Consider the following 22378-nt stretch of genomic DNA (forward strand, 5'->3'; position numbering starts at 1 on the left):
CAAGCCCCCCCGTGCTGGCTTGGCCTGGCCGGGCCTTGACTGGAATCTGTTTCTGTCGGGTCTCTTGTCTGCCACACCCAAATAATTGCTCGCTGGCTTCTCCGTTACGCCTGCTCCCTTTCTTTTTTTTGACTTTGTCCAATGCCTCACTCCTTCCTTGCTTTTTGCGATCCAAACCGACGAAGACGGCGAATAATTTTCCAAACTTGACGCGACGCCTTTCACTTCCTCTCTCTAACCTCGATGCTATTTCGTTGCCATCCTCCACTACCGGCCAACAGGTAGTCCTCCGACTCTTCTCGCTCATCGGGTTCCGATAACCCCGGCGCCATGAACGCGATCCAGCAAAAATGCCGACCGAAGCACCAAGTGCTGGTCCTCAAGTGTTATCCAAGGACCAACAAGGGCGCTGTTGATGTCAAACCGAATTCTAGCGAACTGAGCTACTTGCTGTTTTATGCTACCTCTCGCCGTTCCAAGATTCAGAAAATTGGCGCCTTCTTGGAGAAGAAGACGGCAAGCGATGTCTGGCGGCAGCGCATCGGGTTTGTGAACCTCACCAAGTATTGAGAGATCGCCTTACTTACTGGACCCCCTTTCAGAAATGTGCAAGTCACCCTTCGAATCCTCACGGCACTGATCGAAAAGGCCCCCAAGGACCTGCCGCTCGTAGCTCCCAATGTGCTCAAAATCCTCGACCTCATCCTCGGGTCCAAGGACATCACCATGGTTGAATCCTCGATCCCTACCTTTGAGGCCTTCTGCGAAAACCACGATGCCTCGTCCTCCTTTGCAGACCAAGCTTATCTCGCCCAGTACGAATCGATCGTCCGCACCTACGCTTCGCTTGCCTCGACCCGCGAAAACCCCGGGAAAGGAGCTTCTAGCAAGCCTGTGCTGATGCGATGGAGGAACGCTGGTCTCGAAGCAATCAGGAGCGTTTCGTCTTCGGAGGCTCTATCGACCGTTACTGGCCGCCAGTTTGACGTGATCGTCCCCGTTATTTTGGACAACTTATGGTGGGATGACGACGAGCTGCTCGACACGCTGCTGTCACGCATACAGATGGAAGAAAAAGTGCAGGCAGAGAAGCTTCGCCGTAGGACGAGCGTCGCAACTGTGGAAACAAACGATACTGGCGACGCAAACCCCATCGCTCTCACAGGCACTGCTCACGACGTAGACAGGCTGGCAGAAGAGGACGTCGGTGTGCTTGCCATGCAGTGCTTGAAGCAGATCTTTGTGGCGCAAAATCGACCACAAATTCATTCCGCGACTGGTGCTCTTATTCAATTCATCGAGGATCGCGTCGCGAACGGAAATACAGTCGTCAAGCCGGACGAGAAGCTAGGCCAGGATCATGGGTGGGCAATAAGCATGTACAGCGCAATCGCGAGATGGGCGCCTGTGCAAGACCGCTATGTCATTCTGGTGACGGCCATGGATCATCTGTCAAAAGCACCTGTCAAGGACGACAACCTCAAGCTTCATTTGTCGCTGACGGCCATGATTGGGTCCTTGCTGCGTTCCGATGTCAACTTGATTGGGCTGAGCGCCATGGACGTCTTGCTCGGTCTTGTTCAGCACATGAAGAAGCTCATTCAGCTGCCAGGAGGCTTTGGGAGAACTGATGGAGAGCCCGAAGAAGTAATCTCTACTCTTCAAGGATCCGGTGACGTATTCGCCCAGCGAAGAGAACTACTTGAGCGAATTCAACTTTGCATTGGAGACCTGGCGACACACGTCTACTACGCAGACCAGATTTCGGATATGATTTCGACGATTCTTCTCCGACTGAAGCCATCCAAATCCTCGAGTACCAGCTCCTCACCACAGGCCGAACCCTCTGAGCAGCCATCCTCCGATGAGATGACTGCCAGCCAACCTCAGCTGGAAACGTACCTTTCCCGTAACGTTGGCAAGACCGCTGCCTTGAAGGCCATCAAGAACATACTCCTCGTTGCAAACCCCCGTGCGCAGATGTCCGGCAACTTGAACCTGTCGAGAAACAAGGTTCCTATTCAAGTTTGGGAGAACACGCACTGGCTTTTGCGCGACCCAGATGGCGAAGTCAGGAAAGCCTACGCCGATGCGCTTCTGACCTGGCTGGACCGCGAGACAACAGCGGCGGACTGGAAGGCGCGGGACGAAAGCTCTCAACACCACCGGTCTTCTCTGAAGAACAGCCGCGAGCTTCAACCTGCCAATGTTGCTCAACGAGCCGCATCAAACGCATCCAACCGCGAGAAGCCATCGAGGCACCGCTCACACTTTCTCCAACTTCTCCATATTGCAATTTACGACAACGCGTTGCAATACGTCGACTATGATCCGGATATCGTTCTTCTTCACGTGTTGCTCACGAAGCTGGTGTCTCAGCTGGGTGTCAACGCAGTCCAGTACGGATTGCCAATGGTATTCCGTCTTCAGGAGGACATTCCAGATGCAGAGCTGCCAGTTCAAAAGGTTCGCCTTGGCAGTCTTTGCCACGGCTATTTCTGGGCTGTGACTGAGAAGTTCGATATCGAGAACTCTGCCGTGGGACGTGCCATCACGAACGAAGTTATCCGAAGACGCAGCAAGCATTTCTGGACCGAGGGTGTGGCCATCCCTCCGCCAGCTCTAGAGCTCCTTGGAACACCTGGAGTTCCCAAGTTGCAGACCAAGCTGCCCGCCACAGAAGTTGAGAGTGAAGCGTTGCTTCCATTCGACGACCGCGCATCGTTTGTAGAGAGCATCGCTGTGAGCTATGCAGACACAAGTATCTCACCCCCGAGCAGTCCTCCTCAATCTCCTGGGCGGAACTTTTCGCATCCCATTCTGAGCACCTCGATTTCAACAACGCCCGCAACGCCCGGGTCGGAGCTGCCAACTGCGTTCCGCGAGCACATGTTGACAGACTGGTCAAGAGATGCGGCTATGCTAGCCTTGCAGGCGGGAAGCAAGTCAGAGTCGCTAGCTGGATCAAAAAGCGGCACTATGGGAACCAACCGACACCACCTGACTGTTAATGGCGCTAACGGGCATGGACAAACGGGGGAGTCTTCACCGCTTGGCAGCCAGCGGAACCTTCGTCCGAACTCATCCCAGGTTCCCGGTGGGCTGTCTCCCATGAGCAAGCTGCGCAAATCCAGTGTCCGAAGTGGTGTTTCGCCCTCACCGTCGGATTCAAGCCGGGGTGTAGTTACGTCCGTGGACCAACTCAAGATGGTCTTGACGGGCCAGGTGCCAGCGACACCCATTGGAACTTCAGCAGGCGTGCGCCATGACAGCGACAGCGACAGTATGGTCAGCTACGACTTTACCCCGTCGGAGCTTAGCTTCAACCCGGCGACATCTCAGCCAGAAAACGGCGACGGAGCCTCTCTCGGACGGCAGAGGTCTTCGTCGGCCTCACGCAAGGGTGGGCCACTCAACTCTAACCCTTTGTACGAGCACAACGAAGACGAGGACGTTCCACCAGTACCGCCATTGCCCGGTCACATTGGTGGGCTGACGTCTTCGGTTTCTATCCAGGATTACGCAGTAAAACCGGCGAAACGAGTACTTAGCAGCCGCGGCGGTGACAGTTTATACCAGGGTTCCACAAGAGGGGATGGGACCATGTCAATGGTGTCGGGAGGAGGGATGGATTTACACGACCTTCTTAATGGGATTGACAGCAGAGCGGGAGAGCTCAATTTAGGGAACGTCACGAAGCCGCCTTACTAATGGATTTGGGCGAGGGATTCAAAAAAAAACTTGTATTGGTACAACTTGGCGTAGAAGTATAGCGAGGCGCGTAGCCGAGTTCTGACAGTTTTAAGACAATAATTTTTGAAAGATCTAACAATTCGTCAATTTCCGAATCATTCGAGAGGACCCTGAAATTTTAAACCGAGGCTTCACCGAGCTCACCTCCCGAGACCGTCCCGCATTCTGATGTCACGCTAGGCACAGGCCAATCAAACCCCTGTATACCCGACCGGGGCTAGCCACGAAGCTTCCAAAAATTAATTCAACGACCACTTGTAATGCTGTGGTTGCAGCTCCCATAGCTCCAATCCACATTCACAACACGTTTCTTTCTGCGACAACCACGAAAGGGGCTGACTACCATCACAATGAAGCCGTCAACACGCATCCCGCTGCGCCTCTTCACGGCGACGTCGTCCCCATTGGCTTCGTCAGCCAGACGGTCGACCTGCGCCGCCGCCGCCGCCGCCGCTGCCTTCAATGCGCGCGCCTCCATCTCAACGACGCCCCTCAAGCCCGCCGAGGTCGCGCCCGTGGTCGGCACGGGACCGCCGCCGGAACCGCCGATTGCTGACATCGCCGCCGAGGACCGGGCTGCGGCGGCGCGGATTCGGGTCGAGAGGAGGAAGAAGCAGGCCGAGATGCTCAAGCACGCAAAGCGGATCCGGACGTCGGCCGAGGCCAAGGCGAGTGCGCCGGGGGCTTTGAAGAGGAGGTTTTGGAATGATGTTAGTGTGCAGGAGGTTGATGGTATGTTTTCCCCCCCTCCCCATTACTTCAGCTCTCTCGTTATAATGGCATGCTTGCGGAGAGATTGGCTAACGTTTGGTGTTAAACAAATCAAGGCGCCCTCCAAGTCCACCTCGACTCCCGTCCCCTCCGCCACCCCAACACCAAGGAAATCATCCGCCTCCCGCCCTCGAAGCAGCACCTCGCCTCGGCCCTCGCCATCGAATGGGACTTCATCACCTCGGCCGAGCAGGCGACCAAGCAGCACCTGATCCCTCTGACCTCGCTCATCTGCCGCGCCATCGACATCGCCGCCGACGACGCCGCTGAAGGCAAAATTCGGGAGCACGTGGCCAACACGCTGATGCGGTACCTCGACACGGACGCGGTCCTCTGCTGGGCGCCGCCCGCGGGCGCGACGGACACGCGCAACGACGCCGGAGAATCGCTGCGCGATGTGCAGAAGAGGTCGGCGGACGCTGTTGTGGGCGCCTTGACGGGGCGGGTGTGGCCCGGGATCGAGATCACGCCGGTGCTGGACGGGCATAGTATCGTGCCGCAGAGGCAGGCGGAGGGGGTGAGGAGGTTGTGCAGGGATGGGTTATGGGGCTTGACGCGTGGGAGCTGACGGGGTTGGAGAGGGCCGTGTTGGCGGGGAAGAGTCTTTTGGGGGCGGCGAGGCTGGTTGTGGAGTGGAGTGAGGGACCTGTTGGGGAGTATCGCGATAAGAGTGGTAAGGGGGGCAAGTTTGGTGTCGAGGAGGCCGCTACGGCGTTGAGTTTGGAGGTTACGTGGCAGACTGGGGCGTGGGGTGAGGTGGAGGATACGCATGATGTTGAGAAGGAGGATTTGAGGAGGCAGTTGGGGAGTGTTGTGTTGCTTGTTTCTGGTACGAACCGGAAGTGAGATGTTGGGAGGTGGTGATCCCCATGATTGGGGTACTTGGGTGGTGTATTGATAGAGATTTGGAGGGCTGTACATCAAAAGGATAGAGACACCTGGTTCCAGAATACCAAGGATGTCTTCATGTAGAAGTAGTTGTTTGAACAAAAGCTGATGGACCTCTCCTTACAATTACACTACACTTGCCCTAAACATGCTACAGACCTACTTCCCATTTCTAGGATAGGCGAACTCAACACTGAATCATCACGAATAGTAGTCAGATCTCAAGGAGTCAATCTCACTATTAAAGGTATTTCGGCGTTTTCTCCACCGTCATGCCTCTCTGAAGAGTATCATTCTTCTGCTGCGCAATGGCCAAGAAGAGCGTAGAAGTAATTGTTTCCCATCACAGAGACCAGCCAACGAATGCGAAGTGGGGTGGCTGTGCAGCCTTGATCTGCAAGCCGTGATTCGGTGGATGTGGGATGCCTCACACACTGGTAATCAGCCTCGAAGTCTGCCCAACGGAGTAGGTCGGCGTCTAAGCATGCGGCCCAACATGGTCATACGAGACGACCCGCGCAGCTCATGCGTCAAGAAGTCGCTTGCCCCTTTGCACCTCCGCATCTCTCGACCAGACTTTGATCTTGGGGACGTTTACTTGCCACCAGACGGTTTTTTCCTTCCTTCTTTTATTTTCCTCGTGCACTGAAACCCAGCTTTCTCGAACCTTTCTACGTAGTCGGTACTCGCCACCGACATGTCTTTCGGCTGGTCCGCCGGAGATATCGTCGCAGCCCTTCAACTTCTCAATAAGGTCCGCATCGCTCTGAAAGATTCCGGTGGCTCCAAGACAGACTATCAGGATGCCACAATGTTTCTTGATACTTTATTTAACACACTTACGACACTCAAAGATGTCCAGGACACTTCGCCGCATACAGAGCTTCCGCAAAGCATTAACGATCATGTTGTGCGTCTAGGGAAAGAGATCAATCAGTTCTTGCAAGAACTGCAGAAGGACTATGGGGAGTCTCTTGGTTCCTTTCCAATATCCAGCCCTTTCAAGATTCAGGCACGGAAAATACAATACGCAACCTCAAAGAGAGTCCAGAATCTACGTGCAAAGATTGGCCCAGAGCTATCGGCGTTGCAGATCAGATTGATGGGTCACATATTGTGAGTTTGAAATGATGAGATCCCTGCAAGTCACACAGCTTTGGGCTGATAAGTCAATTGCAGAAACGTTTGTGCCAAATTGCCATTCCATCTCCAACGTCAGATGGAACATGCCACAAAAGCTACTTTAGAGTCTTTCAGCCTGAATCAAAAACATGAAGCCATTCTCAACAAGCTCGTGTCTCACGACATCAGATTAGATGGGATATACAAACAGACTTCGGAATTTTTATCCATTTCAGAAAGGTCACAAGGGCGGATACCATTGGAGACGTTTTCCGGGCCAGTGGAAATCCCAACCACCTTAGGCGCCGTGGTCGGAAATCGCGATGAATGGGAGGCTTTATCATCCATCGTCCAAAACGGCCAACAAGCTGCGCTTGGTTTGATTGGTGTCGTAAAAGACACGATGTAAGAGGCGGTTTCAACATTTCATACGTTTTGTATTGTCGGAAATTAATGAGTGGCAGGTGCTTACTTTTGATGGCCGTCATGGGAGGATATCGCAAGACCGTCTTCCCATTCTATAAGACATTGGCCCTCGTTGTTGCTCAAACCGTGACAAACAGCGGAATTCAACTGGTCGATCCCTTGGGGAGGAAAACAACTCTACCGTACGATTGTGGGAGATCCTGGGAGGTAAGCAACGGTACTGAAAATTGCTGCACCCAAATTTTTTTTTTCAGAGAACTTACTGGGTGTCCCCAAAATAGATGTTCGAGAAAGTTGTTCACATTTTGTTCAAAAACCGCCCAGGAGAAGACCTTGTTCGGGATGGAATGTACTGCTTTACCGACACGAGACACCCTTCCAATTTCTTCGCTGCACATTCTTGGTCGCAACGCATTAGAGATGGTGCCACTATTCAGATGTTCATAATTGTGGTGGCATGCATAGACTGCGGCGGTATGACTTTGCACGACTCGACCAAGAGGACCGCTATTTGGTAAGTCTATTGTGCAGAACACATCTTTCTCCAAAGTCCTGTCTACCTGCAGGGTTTCTGATTCCAAATTTCAACTTTAAACATCACAAAACCTCCCACCAGGAGCTTCTCAGCCGAGATATAGTCTGACGTATCTATACCTAGCCAACGCTGCAAAAAGGGATACGTCAGCATTGACCCTGGTACCGTCGACTTGTCGGATACTACGAAAGCTAGGTCTAAAATGGTCCTTCATAGACTGCAAGCTGAGACTGGCGGCACTGCCAGCACAATTCCATCACGTCCGCAAACAATAAGCCATGAACTAGGGGAGACACGTCATTTGAAGCATGTTGTCAACATTCATGCATGTGGCATATTCTTGAATGAAATACATAGATGGGCTCACGCACAATTGTTGGCCCTGGCTGATGCGCTAGTAAAACTCCACGAGTCGCATCAGGGGTGCCGTTTGATTCCATCTGTGGAGGAGCTTGTGAATGGGGTTGCGTGTGATGCCCAAAAAAGCGTCTGGAGAGATGCACAATGCAGATTGGGTCTCGTGGCAAGCAGGACCTACGACATTTCCAATGTAACCTCATTAGGGAGGTCTACGAATCTTTGTTGTCATAGAAATTGATACTGAATCGTAATACTACGGGCACTTGATCTCCGGGTCTGCTTTCGTGTCTGCAAGGTATCCCTAATTCAGATGTGTTAGGTAGCTAACGTGTATTATGATGATGCTCACCATGGTACAGCCTCTAGAAACTTTAGCAAAAATAGATTCTTCACTGTTATTCCTGGCCGTGATCATACTATGTTCTAAGTAAGGACTGTAATCATCTCCCATCATCAAGAGACATGCCATCATCAAATACGTTACAAAGGTGTCCAGCCTTATTAACAATCCTCCCCCAAAATTAACTCCTGGTCATTAAGGAATGAAGTAAGAATGAAAACCTTGCCCTATGCCCCTTATTTTCTCCGATTCATCTTTTTTGCAGATCCCGGTTGTAAAAACACAACAAAAGGGAAGGGGGGATATGGTATACAAGGTACAAGGGATATTGTCGTTCCGTGACAAGACTCGATGCACGACTTCTTTACATCAAGCCGACAGCAGCAACGAAGGCGCCCAAAGCAGCGCCAGCAGCCAAGACACCGCGGTTGGCATCGGCAGGGGCAGCAGCATTAGTGGACCCAGAACCGGAACCGCTCGTCGCCTGGGCGGCAAACGCACCAGTGAAGGTCGTGAGCAGCGTGCTGCTGCCAGACACGGCCTGGGCGACGGTGGCGGGGCCGGTGGTGGCGACGCCGTTGACGGTGCGGGTGAGGGTGACGGTGTCGGTCTTGTAGGCCCAGCCGGGGCCCATGCCGCCCCAGGCGCCGCCGGGTCCCCACCAGCCGTCGACGGGGCAGCCGGTGATGGTGACGGCGGCGGCGTCGCCCGTCTTGGAGCCCCACCAGCCGCCGCTGTAGGTGAAGGTGCTGGTGCTGGCGCACGAGGTGAAGGCGTTGCAGACGGAGGAGGAGACGGAGGTGTAGGTGGAGAGGGCGGCGGCGTCCGAGGTGCAGGCGGACTTTACGCAGTCGTTGAGCTGCGGGGCGTCGGTGCAGAAGGCGGCCGGGGTGGGGGTCGCCGTGGCGAAGTGGGATGAGAAGCAGGAGCTCTGGTAAACCGTGTGTTAGCGAAATATGTTCGGAGTACATAGAGTTCTCGAGAATTGGGACGGTAGGTTTAGAGAGATGTTGGGATGAACGGGAGGAAAGTGTAAACAAAAGCTTAGACGTACCGCGCATGATGCAACGCCGTTGCCGAAACCACCGGGGCCGAAGCCGCCGAATCCACCGCCGTAGGCGAATCCACCCCAGCCGGCGCCGTTACCGGGTCCAAAGCCGCCGTTTCCGGGTCCAATGGGGTTGGCGACAGCGGCAGCGCCCTGAGCCAAAGCAGCAGCAACGAAAGCGGCCTTCATTTTGATTGATTTAATTTTGTGTGTTTTTTTGTTGATGTAAAAAGTCTGATGAGAGAAAATTCCCTGCGCCTGCAGTTGTAAATGCGTGTAAATGAGTTTTGGCTGATGTTCTTTATTGCGACGGAAGAAGGAAGATGAGATGCAATCCCGATGTGATGGTTCAAAACAACTTTCAAACAATGGACGAACTGAAGCACCAACGACTTGTCTTTATATTTCATGGAAAAAGACGACATGACCGCCTCTTCTCTCTCTCTGCCTCGCTCTCCGCGCACACCCTCGCACACCCCCTTCGACTACCGTTGCCTTACTCCGCTAGTCTCACTCAAATGCCGTACGAGGTACTGCTGATGGGTCACGGCATGGGGGCATGGGGAAGAACAGACAGCTTCGGTCCCGAGCAGCCGCATGGCCGCATGGCAAAAAAAAAGAAGAAAGCAATGACAGGGTCTTGGCACCGCATCTTCGTTTCCTCCCTCCCTCCCTCCTTGGTGCTCTCTCCCCTTGGGAGAGTGGGAAGGCGAGGAGGAGCCACCGCCTTGGTCCACGGACACCGCGGTTTGTGATTCTAGCTCTTTGAACCTCCGCAGATCCTACCGGATGCCCAGGCTACGCTACTGTTCCTCTCACGCGCATCACACCTCCAAAGCTGTGTGTCCCCCCTCCATCCCACGACAACTTCGTCTGCTTACCTTACCTTACCTTACCTTACATCCGAACAGCCTCAGCTCGCTCGCTCGCGCGCATGTCTTCTCGCCTGTCCGTCCCTTGATCAAAGCCACCAACCGCGCGGCCCTGCATGGCAGGACATCCCCGGACGGTGTCACCAGGAAAAGGAGGAACAAGAGCGTCGCGAGTGTGTGGGTGTTTGCCTCATGGACACACAGAGCCTCTCACCCACAAAAAGTCAGACTTTAGCTGCTGCAATCGGACAAAACGCTAGTGGCTCGTCGGCAAGTATGCTTAGCTCTTAGCTTCAACGGGGTCCTCTCGCGCGCGTCGATGAGAGAGAGAGAGAGAGTGAAATGTGTAATGTGACACGACAGGAGAACAAAAAAAAGAATGGTCGTCCGGGATGGGGTTTGGGGAACACCGGTCCACCACCGCTAGTGTTCGGTTCGGCGATCCGTCATGTAAGTCCAAGCCAATCAACACCAACCTCCGTTTCAACCGCATTGGGTCTCGGTCCCCCGGGTAACTCCATCATACCTCAACGATAGAGTACTTTTAGTACTGGGTGAGGTGAGGAAACACCAAACGGTGTGGAGAGAAATCCATCTCTCGCTTGTCACTCGAGAACATGTACTTTCTTGCGAGAAAGCGTCAGCCCACGTTTCCCACCCCATTCGGGGGTTTCGAAGGAACATAAAACAACAAAGAAAGAAAGAAAAAGGCTGACGTATGCTCCTTGGGCTTCTATTCTTTCGTCCGAATGGGTTGCCTTCCTGCTTCCTGCTGCCAACGGACCCAACTCGTCGGGAACAGCGCACTGCACTGCACTGCACTGCACCTTCAAGTCGGGACGAGGAAAGAGAAGAAACGAAACAAAAAACGGCGTCAGCAAAAAAAGGAATGGATGATGACTGTCTTTGCGCCAGAGGGAACGTGACCACCGAGAGCTGGGCCGAAGCGCCTTCATCGCATTTGTTTCAGAGTATGTGCTTATGCTGCTCGCTCGGTGCCGGCTGATCGACACACCATCACCACCACCAAAAAACAGACCGCCCGCCGTCAGGCTTTGGCAGCCCCGATCGCTGGCTTAGCTGCCGTCGTGCCGAGAGGCGAGGCTGGTCATATTTGCTTCAACTAAGGCAGGTACTCTCATGGGGCTTCGCGCAAGCCTCGAAAGATGACGCGGACAGGTTGACACGCGCTGTCGGTGAGTAAGCTGGGGAAGCTGACCGGATGTGAGAGGAAGAAAATGTCAATTGTTTCTGTGCGTGTCTATCGTCTCTAGTCCCACGTGTGTGTCGGATGTTCGGCCGTCTGCAACGCCGTCTCATCCCCTAAAATTAATCCCAACCGAAAAAGAAAGACACTGCTTGCTTAATGCTGTGTTAGCAGGCCTGTCAACCTGAACCTGTCCATCTTGCAAACTCCAACGCAAAAAGAAATGCCCGAAATCTCATCTCAAACATGCCGTTGCTGCAGGGCAGTCCAGTCCCAAACTCATACAAGCAGTCCCTCGCCCCCCTCGAACACCGTCTTTTGGGCCCTCATTGGGCCAATGACGTCCATCTCATCATCATCGTAATTAGAATCTTTGGACTTCAGGCTCAGAGGAAGCCTCTCCGGAATGTTGGTCGATTCAATTGCGTCCAATTCCACAAAGGTCTGCGCTACAGCATCGTGCCAAAGGTATCCTCCTCCTCCTTGAAGGGAATCGGTTTGCGCGGACTTGCGTCGTCGGTAGTCTTCCGATGTCGGAATGTGAAGCCGACAAAGAGACTCTTGCCCATCTCGTCATCACGGTCCGCCATAGTCTCGAGGGCCTGCTGCTTGTCATGCACCTCCTTGTACTTGGCCATGTCCGCCTCGTTACTGAAGTCATCGAAGTACCCGGCGTCCGTCTCTGAATCGAGCTCGGGCACGAATGGAGCCTTGGTAGTTCGTAGTGTGTCCCAGTCAACCTCGGCAAAGTAGTGGTGAGAGTTGATTTCCTTGAAGTTGGAAAAGCGCTTGGACCGAGAGTTGATGCAGCTAAAGTGTGATGTTAGATGATGTCACAAAGCATGTTAACCGTGACAGGGGCCCACTTACGTCGTAATGAAGTTCCAAGTGCGGTTGCTGAGGAAGTAGTTAGGATCCTCCCAAACGGGTCGCTTGAGCACCTCGCGCCAGTGCTTCAAGTTCCTCCAAGTCTCGTCAGGTGTGGAGCCCGCAAAGGGAGGGAATCCTGTCAGAGCCTCGAACAGCATGCAACCCAAACTCCAGTAGTCCACCGTGTAGTCATATTCGTCTCCTCGAAGAACTTCGGGCGCCATGTAGTCGGGTGAGCCAACGATAGACTTGGCGTAGTTCATATCCTTTGCGCGCATCGTCTGGTACCCCTCTCTTCGCTCAGCCACTGTTCGCTTGTCCATGGGCTTTCCGAAAGGTACCGAGGTCTCGGATGCCTTTTCGAGACGGACTCTCATAGATTCGATCTTGGCCGGCGCAAGCATACCAGCAGCTAGTCCAAAGTCCGTGAGCTTGACGTGTCCGGTAGAATCGACCAAGAAATTTTCCGGCTTCAAGTCTCGATGAATGTAACCAAGCTGATGAAGAGCATCAACGGAGCAGAACATCTCGGCGATGTAGAAACGAGCATGACGGTTGCTCAGAACGCCCGTGTTGTTGAGCAGCGTGCGGAAATCTCCTCCCGGTACATACTCCATGGCAAGATAGATACTCTTGTCATCCTGGAATGAGTAAAGAAGCCGGACAAGCCAATCACTCTTGGCAGTGGTCAGGATGTCGCGCTCCGTCAACACGTGGCGAACTTCGTCAAGCTTGAACAGCAATTTCTTGCTCATCACCTTCAGTGCGCAAACTTCCCGAGTATCCTTCTTTTGTGCCAGGAAGACCTGGCCATAGCCTCCTTGTCCAACCTGGGTGAGGATCTGGAAGTCGCCCTGGCGAAGTCTCACTCGTCTCTTTCTGAGGTTTGCACGCTCTCTTCCCTTGTACTTTGACCACATCTGATTGTACGTCGCCTCGTCGGTCTCTGGTGGAGGCGGAATCTCCGATTGAAAGTTGTTCAGGCGGTTCTGTCTAGAGCCGACATACGTCAGAAGGTCAAAGTAATAGTCGAGAAAGTCTGCTTTGGGTCAGTCTTGCTTGCACCATGTTTGATACGATTAACATACAGAGCTGTGTCACGTTGACGAGTCTTCGCACGTTGGGGCGCTGCAGGATCTCCAGCTCTTCGGGTGTCAGTGCTCTCTGGGTGTTGAACTTGTTCCTAGGAGTCACAGCCTTCTCCTTGGGTTGGTATAGCTCGTGACGGGAGATGGCAGCATGGCTCTGTTGGTAGGGCGAGTCGTTGCCTCCCAAGCGGGAGACGGGAGGAGTGTTCTCCTGTCCATGTGACTTCTTCAAGGGGCTGCCTGCTGAAGTCGCTCCCTTGTGCAAGACGCTGTCCTCGACGTTGGGACTGTATTCATTGCCTCTTCCCGATGACTGCGGGGTGGTGATCACACTCAGCGGACGGTCGAGTCTGGGTCTCTCCAGAACAGGTGTGCTCAGCTTGAGCGCATTGTCGAAGGACTCGGGCAATTCGTGGGCGCCGGGAGGGTTCGTCCTCTTGCTTGGGCTGCCTTGGGGTGTACTGGCTGGGTTGATGAAGCTGTTTCTCGTAGGCGTCTCGGGTCGCGATGCTGCATTGTTGTCCCTGGTTCCTCCAGGAAACAAATTGGCCATGAAGCCCGACATTGTTGATGATGTTGTGAAGCAAACAGATTCGGGAGGTGGATTGAGGGAGAGATGCGGGCGGGGGGCGAAACGTAGCGACCAAACGTATCAACCAATCTGCTTGGAGGGGTAATCGAGAAAGATGCTTGGGGAGGATCGAAAAGCACTGCAAGGTACGAATAAAGTTGCGTGCTCGAGATAAAGCGTAACCAACGCGGGTTATTATGTTGTTATCTTCTCCGCCGTGGGGTTGACTTGGGTAGGAATCCAGGCGTGCCAGGGCGATGGATGGAGACAGACTGCCCAAGATCTACCCGACCTACGGAGGCTGACCACTGCACAGTCGATCGCTGGTGGGCACTTGCGTATTAGGGGGAACAAGGGAACAAAGCGACAGTGTTATTGGGTACTGCGGGGCATCAAGTCAACAATGTTGCAGGGGCAACAATCATGCCCCTGTCCAGCTGAAAGCAGCACGTGATGCGATAAGACAATCGATAAGGTACCTAGCGATGAGACCTCGGACTTCCCTTATCGCTATCAGAGCAATTGATCTTCCAAGGTCGGCTTAGAAGCTTCTTGTGAGATCGACATTTAAACTTCTACAACAAACCCCATCACGTCCATACCTACACCCAAAATGCCGAAAGAGAAGAACTACAACCCAGTCAACGCTCAGCGTAAAGCTGACAAAGCGAAAGCAATCAAGAAGGGTAATGTCCCTAACTAGCAACACATTATGCCAGTAAAGTCATCACTAACCAAACTACTCTTCCAGGCAAGGCCGAGGTCCAAGGCCGTCGTAATGAGAAGCTCGCACGCCGCAACCCCGAAAGACTCCAGAAACAAATAGACGACCTCAAGGGAATCACAACAAACGGAGGCAAACTATCGCGCCACGAAGAGCAGGTCCTCGAAGGCCTCGAGAAGGAACTACGGGCAGTAAACAAGGCGCGCGAAGCGCTCGGCGACAAAGCACCCACCTTTAGCCGCGGAGGAGGAGGATATAACCGCGATAGCGATTCTTCCGGCGGAGTTCTCGGAAAGCGGAGGCGAGACAACGACGAGTTGACAAGCGACGAGGACGTACCCGACGACGTGAAGCGGATCCCCATGCCCCGCGACACACCGCCGCCGATTCCCAAAGAACTGATGGACAAGTGGTACGCAAAGAGACGCGCCAGGAAGCAAGCAGAGCAGGCGGAGAGGGAACCGCCAGAAGAGAGGGAGAAGAAGAAGGAGAAGGAGGCCAAGGCCCCCGCGCCGGAGCCAAAGACCGTATACGAGGCAAAGCCGATGGTCCGGAACTTGACAAAGGAAGCCGTCACGGCTTTCGTGCCGACTCACGTCAAGATGAAGCTGGACAAGGGCAAGGGCCAAGGCGGCCTGATGGAGCCTGAAGAGGCGGATCAACTGGAGCAGGAAGGCTATCTCCAGACAACTGCGTCGTTCGGGGATTCAGAGAGTACGAGACCCCACCAGGTTATGGTGGAGGAGGTGGAGGATGAGGACGTCTGAGTGGGGCTAAATGGTTCGAAGAGTTAACGACAACCAAAGTCTTGATTATGGCCACGGATCCGACAAATCTGGACGCATTGCTCTTAGCTGTCATACGGTACGCAAAGCCTTGAGTATTATTGCGCACCAGCTGTCTACTCGAATGCACACAGCCCCAGTGGTGCACAGTTGCGGGGCGGAGGGCGAGGTATTCATCCTCCAGACAGTTTCGAGGCTACACGCTTTCCGGATCGAGGATGGACGGCGGAGGCTTCAACGACGCTCACAGAATAGAACTTGTGTTCCGCTGTGGCTCTAATGGCGGAGTACAACCGACGCTTGTGCGCACAACCGCGCTCTCCAGCTGGTGAGCCAGAGTAACGCCTCTGAGATTGCGCCGGACTGAGCCCCTTTTGGACATACAGTTCATATACCCATGATATAGGGCAGACAATCAACTGGCTGCGTTCAAGTTAAACACCGCCTCTATGCGAGGCCACTGTTTGTGCATCCTTTAAGAGCAGCAGTATCCGTGAAGAACAAGGCGTTTTCCTCATGTTCAATGTCTAATGGGAATCCATCAGATATGCCTCGCTCTTATGACATCAAAGGGTTCGCAGCCCAGGCCTGTTTGCCCGGAAGTCAGTATTCCTGTTGCCAACATCACCAGTCATTGACATACTAGGCTTCCCCTCTCTTCAACCCCCTGGCACGTCTTTCAACATAGACGCCGGGGTATCTCACGACTCTATGGGTACCATAACTTATCTTCTCCAAGTAGAAAAGCGTATGTCCAAGCAAGCACGGCCTCAACCCTTAATCTCACCGCTAATTGGCATCAGGGAGAGCCTTCTTCGCTAGGGACATACAGACCGATCCGACGCGTGTCAAGAAGAACCATGATCTAGGCGATGACATCATCCTCCCAGGTTCCAAATGGATACGATGACGAGGAGCCCATAACAGGGTAATTGAATCTGCCCATCCTTGGAAGTTGCCGATCCCTTCACTTGTTCCCATACGCAAATGCTATGCTTGTAATCCCCCCGCTCCCCAAAGTAGAACTTTGCCGGCCCCTTTCCATCGCCGTTACTTCAAAAGTCCAACTCGGCCAGTCACCTTTCCCCGACTCTACGGTTTGTCAAAGGATACAAGAGTGATAGGCTCCAGATCAACTTCGTGGGTACCGTAAAGACTCGAGCAACTCAAACTTGCGTTAGTCCGTGCACTCGACGCGTTGAGCCGCTCTCAGTACCAAAAACTCGCTGATCTCCGCCACTTTTTTGAGATTCTGATTCCGAATAGAGGCATGTATTGGCCAGAAGGTGAGTAAGACAGTGGGAGCACGGGCTAACGCAAGTTTGAGTTGCTCGAGTTTTTACGGTAGATCGGCTTTCAAAAAAGGGAAAAAAAGAAAGACCTCCCAAGGAGAGGAAAAGTCTATATCGGAACGGGTGTGCGTGGTTCTGCCCTCCAGTGGCCCTTCGAAGAAGCGTCTCCCAGTGGGGACAGAATAGGAGCATAAGCACCAAGATACCCCTCGCGTCGTCGTTTAAGCAAAGGAAGGGAGGGGGGAAGGCAAACATGTCAACAATGGCCTCTCTAGACTCTAGTCCCTGGGAGGGGTGAAGGTAGGCAACAGTAGAATGGCATGGCAGGCAGCCCGGCACCAAAAAGGGATTAGTAGTAAGAAAAACCTATACGAGTGAAGAGTGATCCTTTTCCGAATCCGAGAAAAAAAACGATGAAGAAAAAGGGATGTGTTTTGCCATGCCACGTATAATCTCATACCAAACCCCCTCCCGCAGAAAGGAGGAAGTCAAAGTAGCTTCATTGCCTGTCTGGCATGCGTCACTGAAGTCCATTGCATCGCATGTTTCCCACCAGCCTCTCTCTCTCTCTCTCTCTCTCTCTCTCTCTCTCTCTCTCTCTCTCTCTCTCTCTCTCTCTCTCTCTCTCTCTCTCTCTCTCTCTCTCTCTCTCTCTCTCTCTCTCTCTCTCTCTCTCTCTCAGTAATTAGTGACCCACAAATGGGCCTCGATACGCACTAATCCTTCCTCTTCCCCCCTCCCTATCCTCCTGATGCTATCAATTATGTAGACCTCCATGATGGAAAGTTCGCGACACGTTTCAAACGTATAGGACAGGCAGAAACGTCGGGCTCTATCCATCTCCATCGGGCGATGCCTGCCTGCTACTTCCGGTTACCAACCAAGGTAGGCCAGCGTACTTCAATACAGTCAACATGTAATAGTACAACACACTGGCAAGTTATTCTGTTCCAAAAGACGACGTGTTCTCGCCTACAACCTGATCCTTTATAGACAACTAAACATGCCCCAGAAGTTGTTGGAAACCAGCCCCGGGTCATACGCTGTCTCTGAAAGTTGGGCTACGCTTCAAAAGCCGGAAACATGAAGCCCAAACCACGGAATCCTTTGGTATACCCAACGTACCTAGTGTAGTCGATAGTGCTTGCTCCAAAGGCTGGAAAGCACGGCAATTTCCCTTCCGCTATTACCCGGACAATATCTCTGAGATGTGTAAATTACAGTTCCTTGAGGGCAATAGCCAACAACGCATATGGTTCAGAAACCGAACCCGAACACTCTGCAACGTACAAGCACTCGAGAACTTCATCGCCTAATTATTCGCGTATCCCAAGGAACGTACACGCCCCCTCCCCTGTACCGACTGATCAAAGCTGATTGGTTGCGGTGCTTACCATTGAGCGATCCGTCATACTTTAGTCGGTTCCTCGGCATAAGCCCGTCTATCACGTCTTCGGTACCATACGCACACCAACTTCACCACACGGCTGTAGCGGTAAAAGCTCCCTGCAGTCAAAAGTCAGGCAAAGGTCCTTTAAAATTCAATCCATCAGCTTTCTATCTGGGGGTCGAGTCGGTATCTCGGAAGTCCTAACAACATCAATCGTAGTAAGAAATCAGCAGGCTGAGGGAACGCCATGAGGTTGGCATTTGGGAGTGGACCCCGGACCAGACCCACGCCAGAGCCTGACCTCCAAGCGGAGCTTCCACCGAGGGAGTAGGATTCGACGGGTCCCATGATAGTCTACCAATATCCTTCCCTGGATATCATGCATGCGACTCTGCGCGCAATGAGTGTGCAGACTTTCCGTTCACTCACGCATGTAGCGTGTCAACGCCCTAGGAGACGGCTTGAAATGGGATTCTGTAGTTATCCTGATAAGTAGACGTTACAATTTGATCGACCGGAGAGAAGCGGGGGTGAATCTCTTGGTATTCCTAGCACCGTTCCATGTGAACTCGGCCGTGTCGTCCTCACCAACCGACACCATCTTTAAACACTTGTTCATTAAAACTGTATCCTCGTACTTGTGACTCACAAAGAATTTATTTTCTTCGATAACAAGGTACTTAGACATCATCTGTAATCGGAGCCTCTCTGGCTTGCTAATTTGGATGATTTCCAGATAGTGTAGGCCGCAGTCCAAGAGCTGAAATATTCTCCCAACAGTCGCTAAGGTATAGTTCGAGGCAAAGTGCTGAAGCGAGTGGAACAGAACGGTGAGACACAGCTGCCATCTTGGGGTCCTGCGACTCTGCGTCCTAGGCCAGGTCAATAATTCACCGATGCTTCCTTTTGTCATTCGTGGCGTTTTTCTTTCGTCTTCGGCAGTTTTCAGATGCTCTCTCAGCTCGAAAGTTGCGTGAGGGCGCGTAAATGGTAAAGGGGTGGTTGTCAATTTGCCTTGCGAACTTGCTTTTTCCATCTGCTATCCGGACCCATTTCCCTGAATCGTTGTTAATTCCGACGGACCGTCCAAGCGGCGGTCAATAACAATGTAAGAACGGGAAGATTCTGATGCACATGTACTTTCCGAGTCCCTGTTACATGAACCGCATGTGTGATGTCCAGCATCAGGGCTGCAACATGCTGTCAGTGGAACTGGAGAAGTCTAGCGTACGCTTGGTGTCAAATGATAGTATGCCATTTGCATGTGGTTGTTGGAAAGTGGCGTGATGAAGATTTGTGGAGTGGCAGCGGTGTCATCGCAACAAGGCATTGCTCCGATAGTTGCTCCCTGAATGTGAATCACTTCACCAACCCAACGTCTGACATGGCACATCCAGGACCACGTCGGATGCTCGTAAGTCCGGTCTTCGGCATAAGTTCGGGGAGTGGGATCGCGTTGGCTTCAGAGGTATCGCAGTACTTTGAAGGTATCATGCAAAGTGAGGGCAATTTCAGCTGTCAAGAGTCAATCTACCCCTTATTCTCGATATGTAGTATAGTATAGATTTCATTGAGTTTGGTTGAAAAGATGCTCGATGGTATAGCACCCAATACGCAGTAGGCCAATATCAAAGAAGAAACCCCCCCTTACAAAAGCACAAAAGTGAAATTCGTCGTGATACCCGAGACGCGATACCGCGCATGGAGTTTAGCGCCAATCAGGTCGATGGCGACGACGTATGGCGGAGTTCTATGCATGTAAATCCAGCGTGAGGCGTTTCGATTTTGGGTAGTGTAGCAGGCAAGTAGGAGCAGTGGCAACGAGATCGTCGTGGCTTCTAGTTGGATCGTTGTTTGTGGTGGGGATGTCTCCAATTTGAGCTGTCTGGTGCAGTGTTAGAATGCGTCGTAGGGTCGATTCGCTCGCAGTAAGAGACACCTACAAGACGCAATGGGTGATTCGAACCGTCGGCTCTTGGCGTAGTCAGATCAACCACTAATGACTACCAACAGTCAACAATCAAGACGAGGATGTCAGCGAGGCATTATGGTTGGTCCTAGATGAGTAGAGGGAGAGCGGAGAGGGTCCAGTCGAGATGCGGAGCTGGAGGATGAGATACAGGTTATCGTAACATTGTGGCGTAGCTACTGGGTTAGTTGACAGAATATATGGCCCGGGTGTTTTGTGGGCAAGGGTGATCAAGACCGAATCTTGGTCCAGGATCGTCGAGTAGTGAACAAGGCAAGCCGCACCACGTCTCCATGCCTGCACGTTGCATTGGCACTGATTGGCTGAGCGTCAACAGCCGATAGAAGGAAAGACTCGTTTCTGGTAGGTAAGCGCGACAAGATGGGCCAGTGGTTGACAAGGGGTGACTCGCGAGATGTTCTGGTAGGAGTAAAAGTGTGCGTGTCTCGGGAGACTGCAAGTTGCGATGGTAATACCGACGTGAGGTAGACATGGAGACGGCGATGATGGATGGGTATTACCGGAAATCGCAAAGACACCATGGCATGATTACATGTGGTGAAGATGGAGAAGTGATTGGACGGAGTTAGAACCGATTGGCTGTGGACATTTCTTCTTCTTGGCTGCCTTACGTTAAGGTAATGTAGGGGAAAGTGCGACGGATAGCTGAAGGGGAAGGGTACGGATGCGTCGGTGAGGTAAGGACAGGATCTCATTACGGCGCTTTGAGAAACCTACCTTGAGGTAAATGCAGGTGAGAAGCCACGCTGAGCACACCGTGATAAACAGCCCGCGCAGAATAAACGTACGATACTGACAGACGCACGTTGGAGTAGGATGTCATGCACCTCCCACTCTGGTACCTATTGAAGCTGGCTGGACCTTCGCACGCCTTCCATTAGCAGCCAAGGATAAGTAGACCAAGAGGATCATTCTCTAGTATGCACCGGCCATAGGGAATAAGCAGGTGCGGCCATTTGAGGAGAAAAGACAACTTGGTCAACCAAAGTAAGGCATCTTTGGGATAGCGACGCAAGTCGTTTCTTTGCACTACAAGATCAGTAGATCTCGGGCCTAGATCTGGCTATGGGGAGGATAAGACCCGCCTCGTTGGCTTTGAGGTTGGGTTGGAGCAAGTGTGGCAAAGATGCGACGATGAGGCTTGATCAATGCCGCGACTGTGGGGAAGTAGAACCCAGTTCGTCCGTCTACTCAGAAATGATAAGGTAACTGAAGTCGATGGAAGGGCATAACAAGCCTTCCATTAACGTTTAGGAACCGCCGGTGCGCCTACAAGTTGTCGGCGGCGCTGAGTGGTTTGCAGCAAGAAGACGTCGTCGGGTGAGGTGCCAAAAGTACCTAAGTCAAGATTACCTTAGGTGGGAACTGAGAAATAACGAAGGGGGGAGACACCGGGCATTTGGGATGGAAGGTGCCTCATCCATGACAAGACGGGACCGGGAAGTGAAAGGAAACCAGCCTGGAAAGGGATATGGGAGGAGCGACCTACCGTGTGTGCTTGCCTAGGTGCTAAATGGATAACGACGGTTTATGTGTTCCCTCGGGGCAGGAGGGCCCAGGCCGCCCAGCACCTACCTAATTTAATGGAGGGAAGATTTGCCACCCAGTGCCTTTCCCATGCCGGAGTTTGATCCGACGGCCAATCAGGAACATTGGTTCCACCGGATTGAATTCCGCCACGTTGGGCATCCATCACTGGCCGACTCGCCATACTCTTCTAAAAACCACCTGCCCAACCTATCAGGAAACAGAAAGCATCACTTACCTTCCTGCCCTTATTTCGGCCCTCCCCATACTGACCGTACGGATACAGGTATCACACATCCAGTACATGCTATCCATCGCTCTCCCTTTCACTGCCAACGTTATTGATGCTGTCTACGCAGCAAGGTTGGTACGCAACCACGGCCCGAGTCACTGGCTGTTCGATTTCGCTACCCTCACCCCCTTCTCCTCCTCCTCCTCCTCCTCCTCCTTCTTCTCCTCCTTCTCTTCCTCCACCACCACCACTACCACTCACCCACTCGACACCAGCGTCTCCTCGGCCTACTACTACTACTACTCCTTATTCTACTGTCCTCTGAGCATTGTACAATGTCTACCAAAACCTACACTTCACACGACCCTACCACCTCTCGCAACTGCTGGCTTTGCCCGCAAGTCCACGGATACACCCCAACTTGACTCTTAGCAAAACTTCAATTTCGGCTCTGACTTCAACCCCATTCCGGTCTGCTCTTTGGCCCTTGGTCCCGGCTTCACATTGCGACCTCTCCCTCGGCCGTGTTACTCTACCATACCATACCGCTCGCCACCACCAACATATTCCGACTCTGCCGTCTTCTT

General features: G+C 52.8%; 5 protein-coding genes across 5 annotated transcripts; 3 read left to right on the forward strand and 2 right to left on the reverse strand.

Moving 5' to 3' along the window:
* Positions 1-330: 330 nt before the first annotated feature.
* On the forward strand, positions 331-3711 carry EFR3 (plasma membrane localization protein; the record flags this gene model as incomplete). Its single annotated transcript, XM_053194666.1, has 2 exons — positions 331-545; positions 603-3711. 2 exons carry the CDS (start codon positions 331-333, stop codon positions 3709-3711), a joined length of 3324 nt encoding a protein of 1107 aa, XP_053047835.1.
* A 392-nt stretch (positions 3712-4103) lies between these two features.
* On the forward strand, positions 4104-5370 carry atp12 (ATP synthase mitochondrial F1 complex assembly factor 2; the record flags this gene model as incomplete). The annotated part of the gene is made up of 3 exons (XM_065758903.1): positions 4104-4485; positions 4581-4969; positions 5014-5370. The coding sequence occupies 3 exons, from the start codon at positions 4104-4106 to the stop codon at positions 5368-5370; spliced, it is 1128 nt and encodes a 375-aa protein (XP_065612426.1).
* A 3189-nt stretch (positions 5371-8559) lies between these two features.
* Positions 8560-9432, reverse strand: N0V96_010312 (uncharacterized protein; the record flags this gene model as incomplete). The annotated part of the gene is made up of 2 exons (XM_053194668.2): positions 8560-9126; positions 9250-9432. 2 exons carry the CDS (start codon positions 9430-9432, stop codon positions 8560-8562), a joined length of 750 nt encoding a protein of 249 aa, XP_053047837.2.
* Positions 9433-11771: 2339 nt separating this feature from the next.
* Positions 11772-13845, reverse strand: DBF2 (serine/threonine-protein kinase dbf2; the record flags this gene model as incomplete). Its single annotated transcript, XM_053194669.1, has 3 exons — positions 11772-12132; positions 12193-13231; positions 13281-13845. 3 exons carry the CDS (start codon positions 13843-13845, stop codon positions 11772-11774), a joined length of 1965 nt encoding a protein of 654 aa, XP_053047838.1.
* Positions 13846-14464: 619 nt separating this feature from the next.
* On the forward strand, positions 14465-15342 carry N0V96_010314 (uncharacterized protein; the record flags this gene model as incomplete). The annotated part of the gene is made up of 2 exons (XM_053194670.2): positions 14465-14537; positions 14603-15342. The coding sequence occupies 2 exons, from the start codon at positions 14465-14467 to the stop codon at positions 15340-15342; spliced, it is 813 nt and encodes a 270-aa protein (XP_053047839.2).
* Positions 15343-22378: the final 7036 nt, after the last annotated feature.

This window comes from Colletotrichum fioriniae (genome assembly GCF_027942845.1).
Source record: "Colletotrichum fioriniae strain IMI 355084 chromosome Unknown scaffold_14, whole genome shotgun sequence".
NCBI classification, from domain to species: Eukaryota; Fungi; Ascomycota; class Sordariomycetes; order Glomerellales; family Glomerellaceae; genus Colletotrichum; species Colletotrichum fioriniae.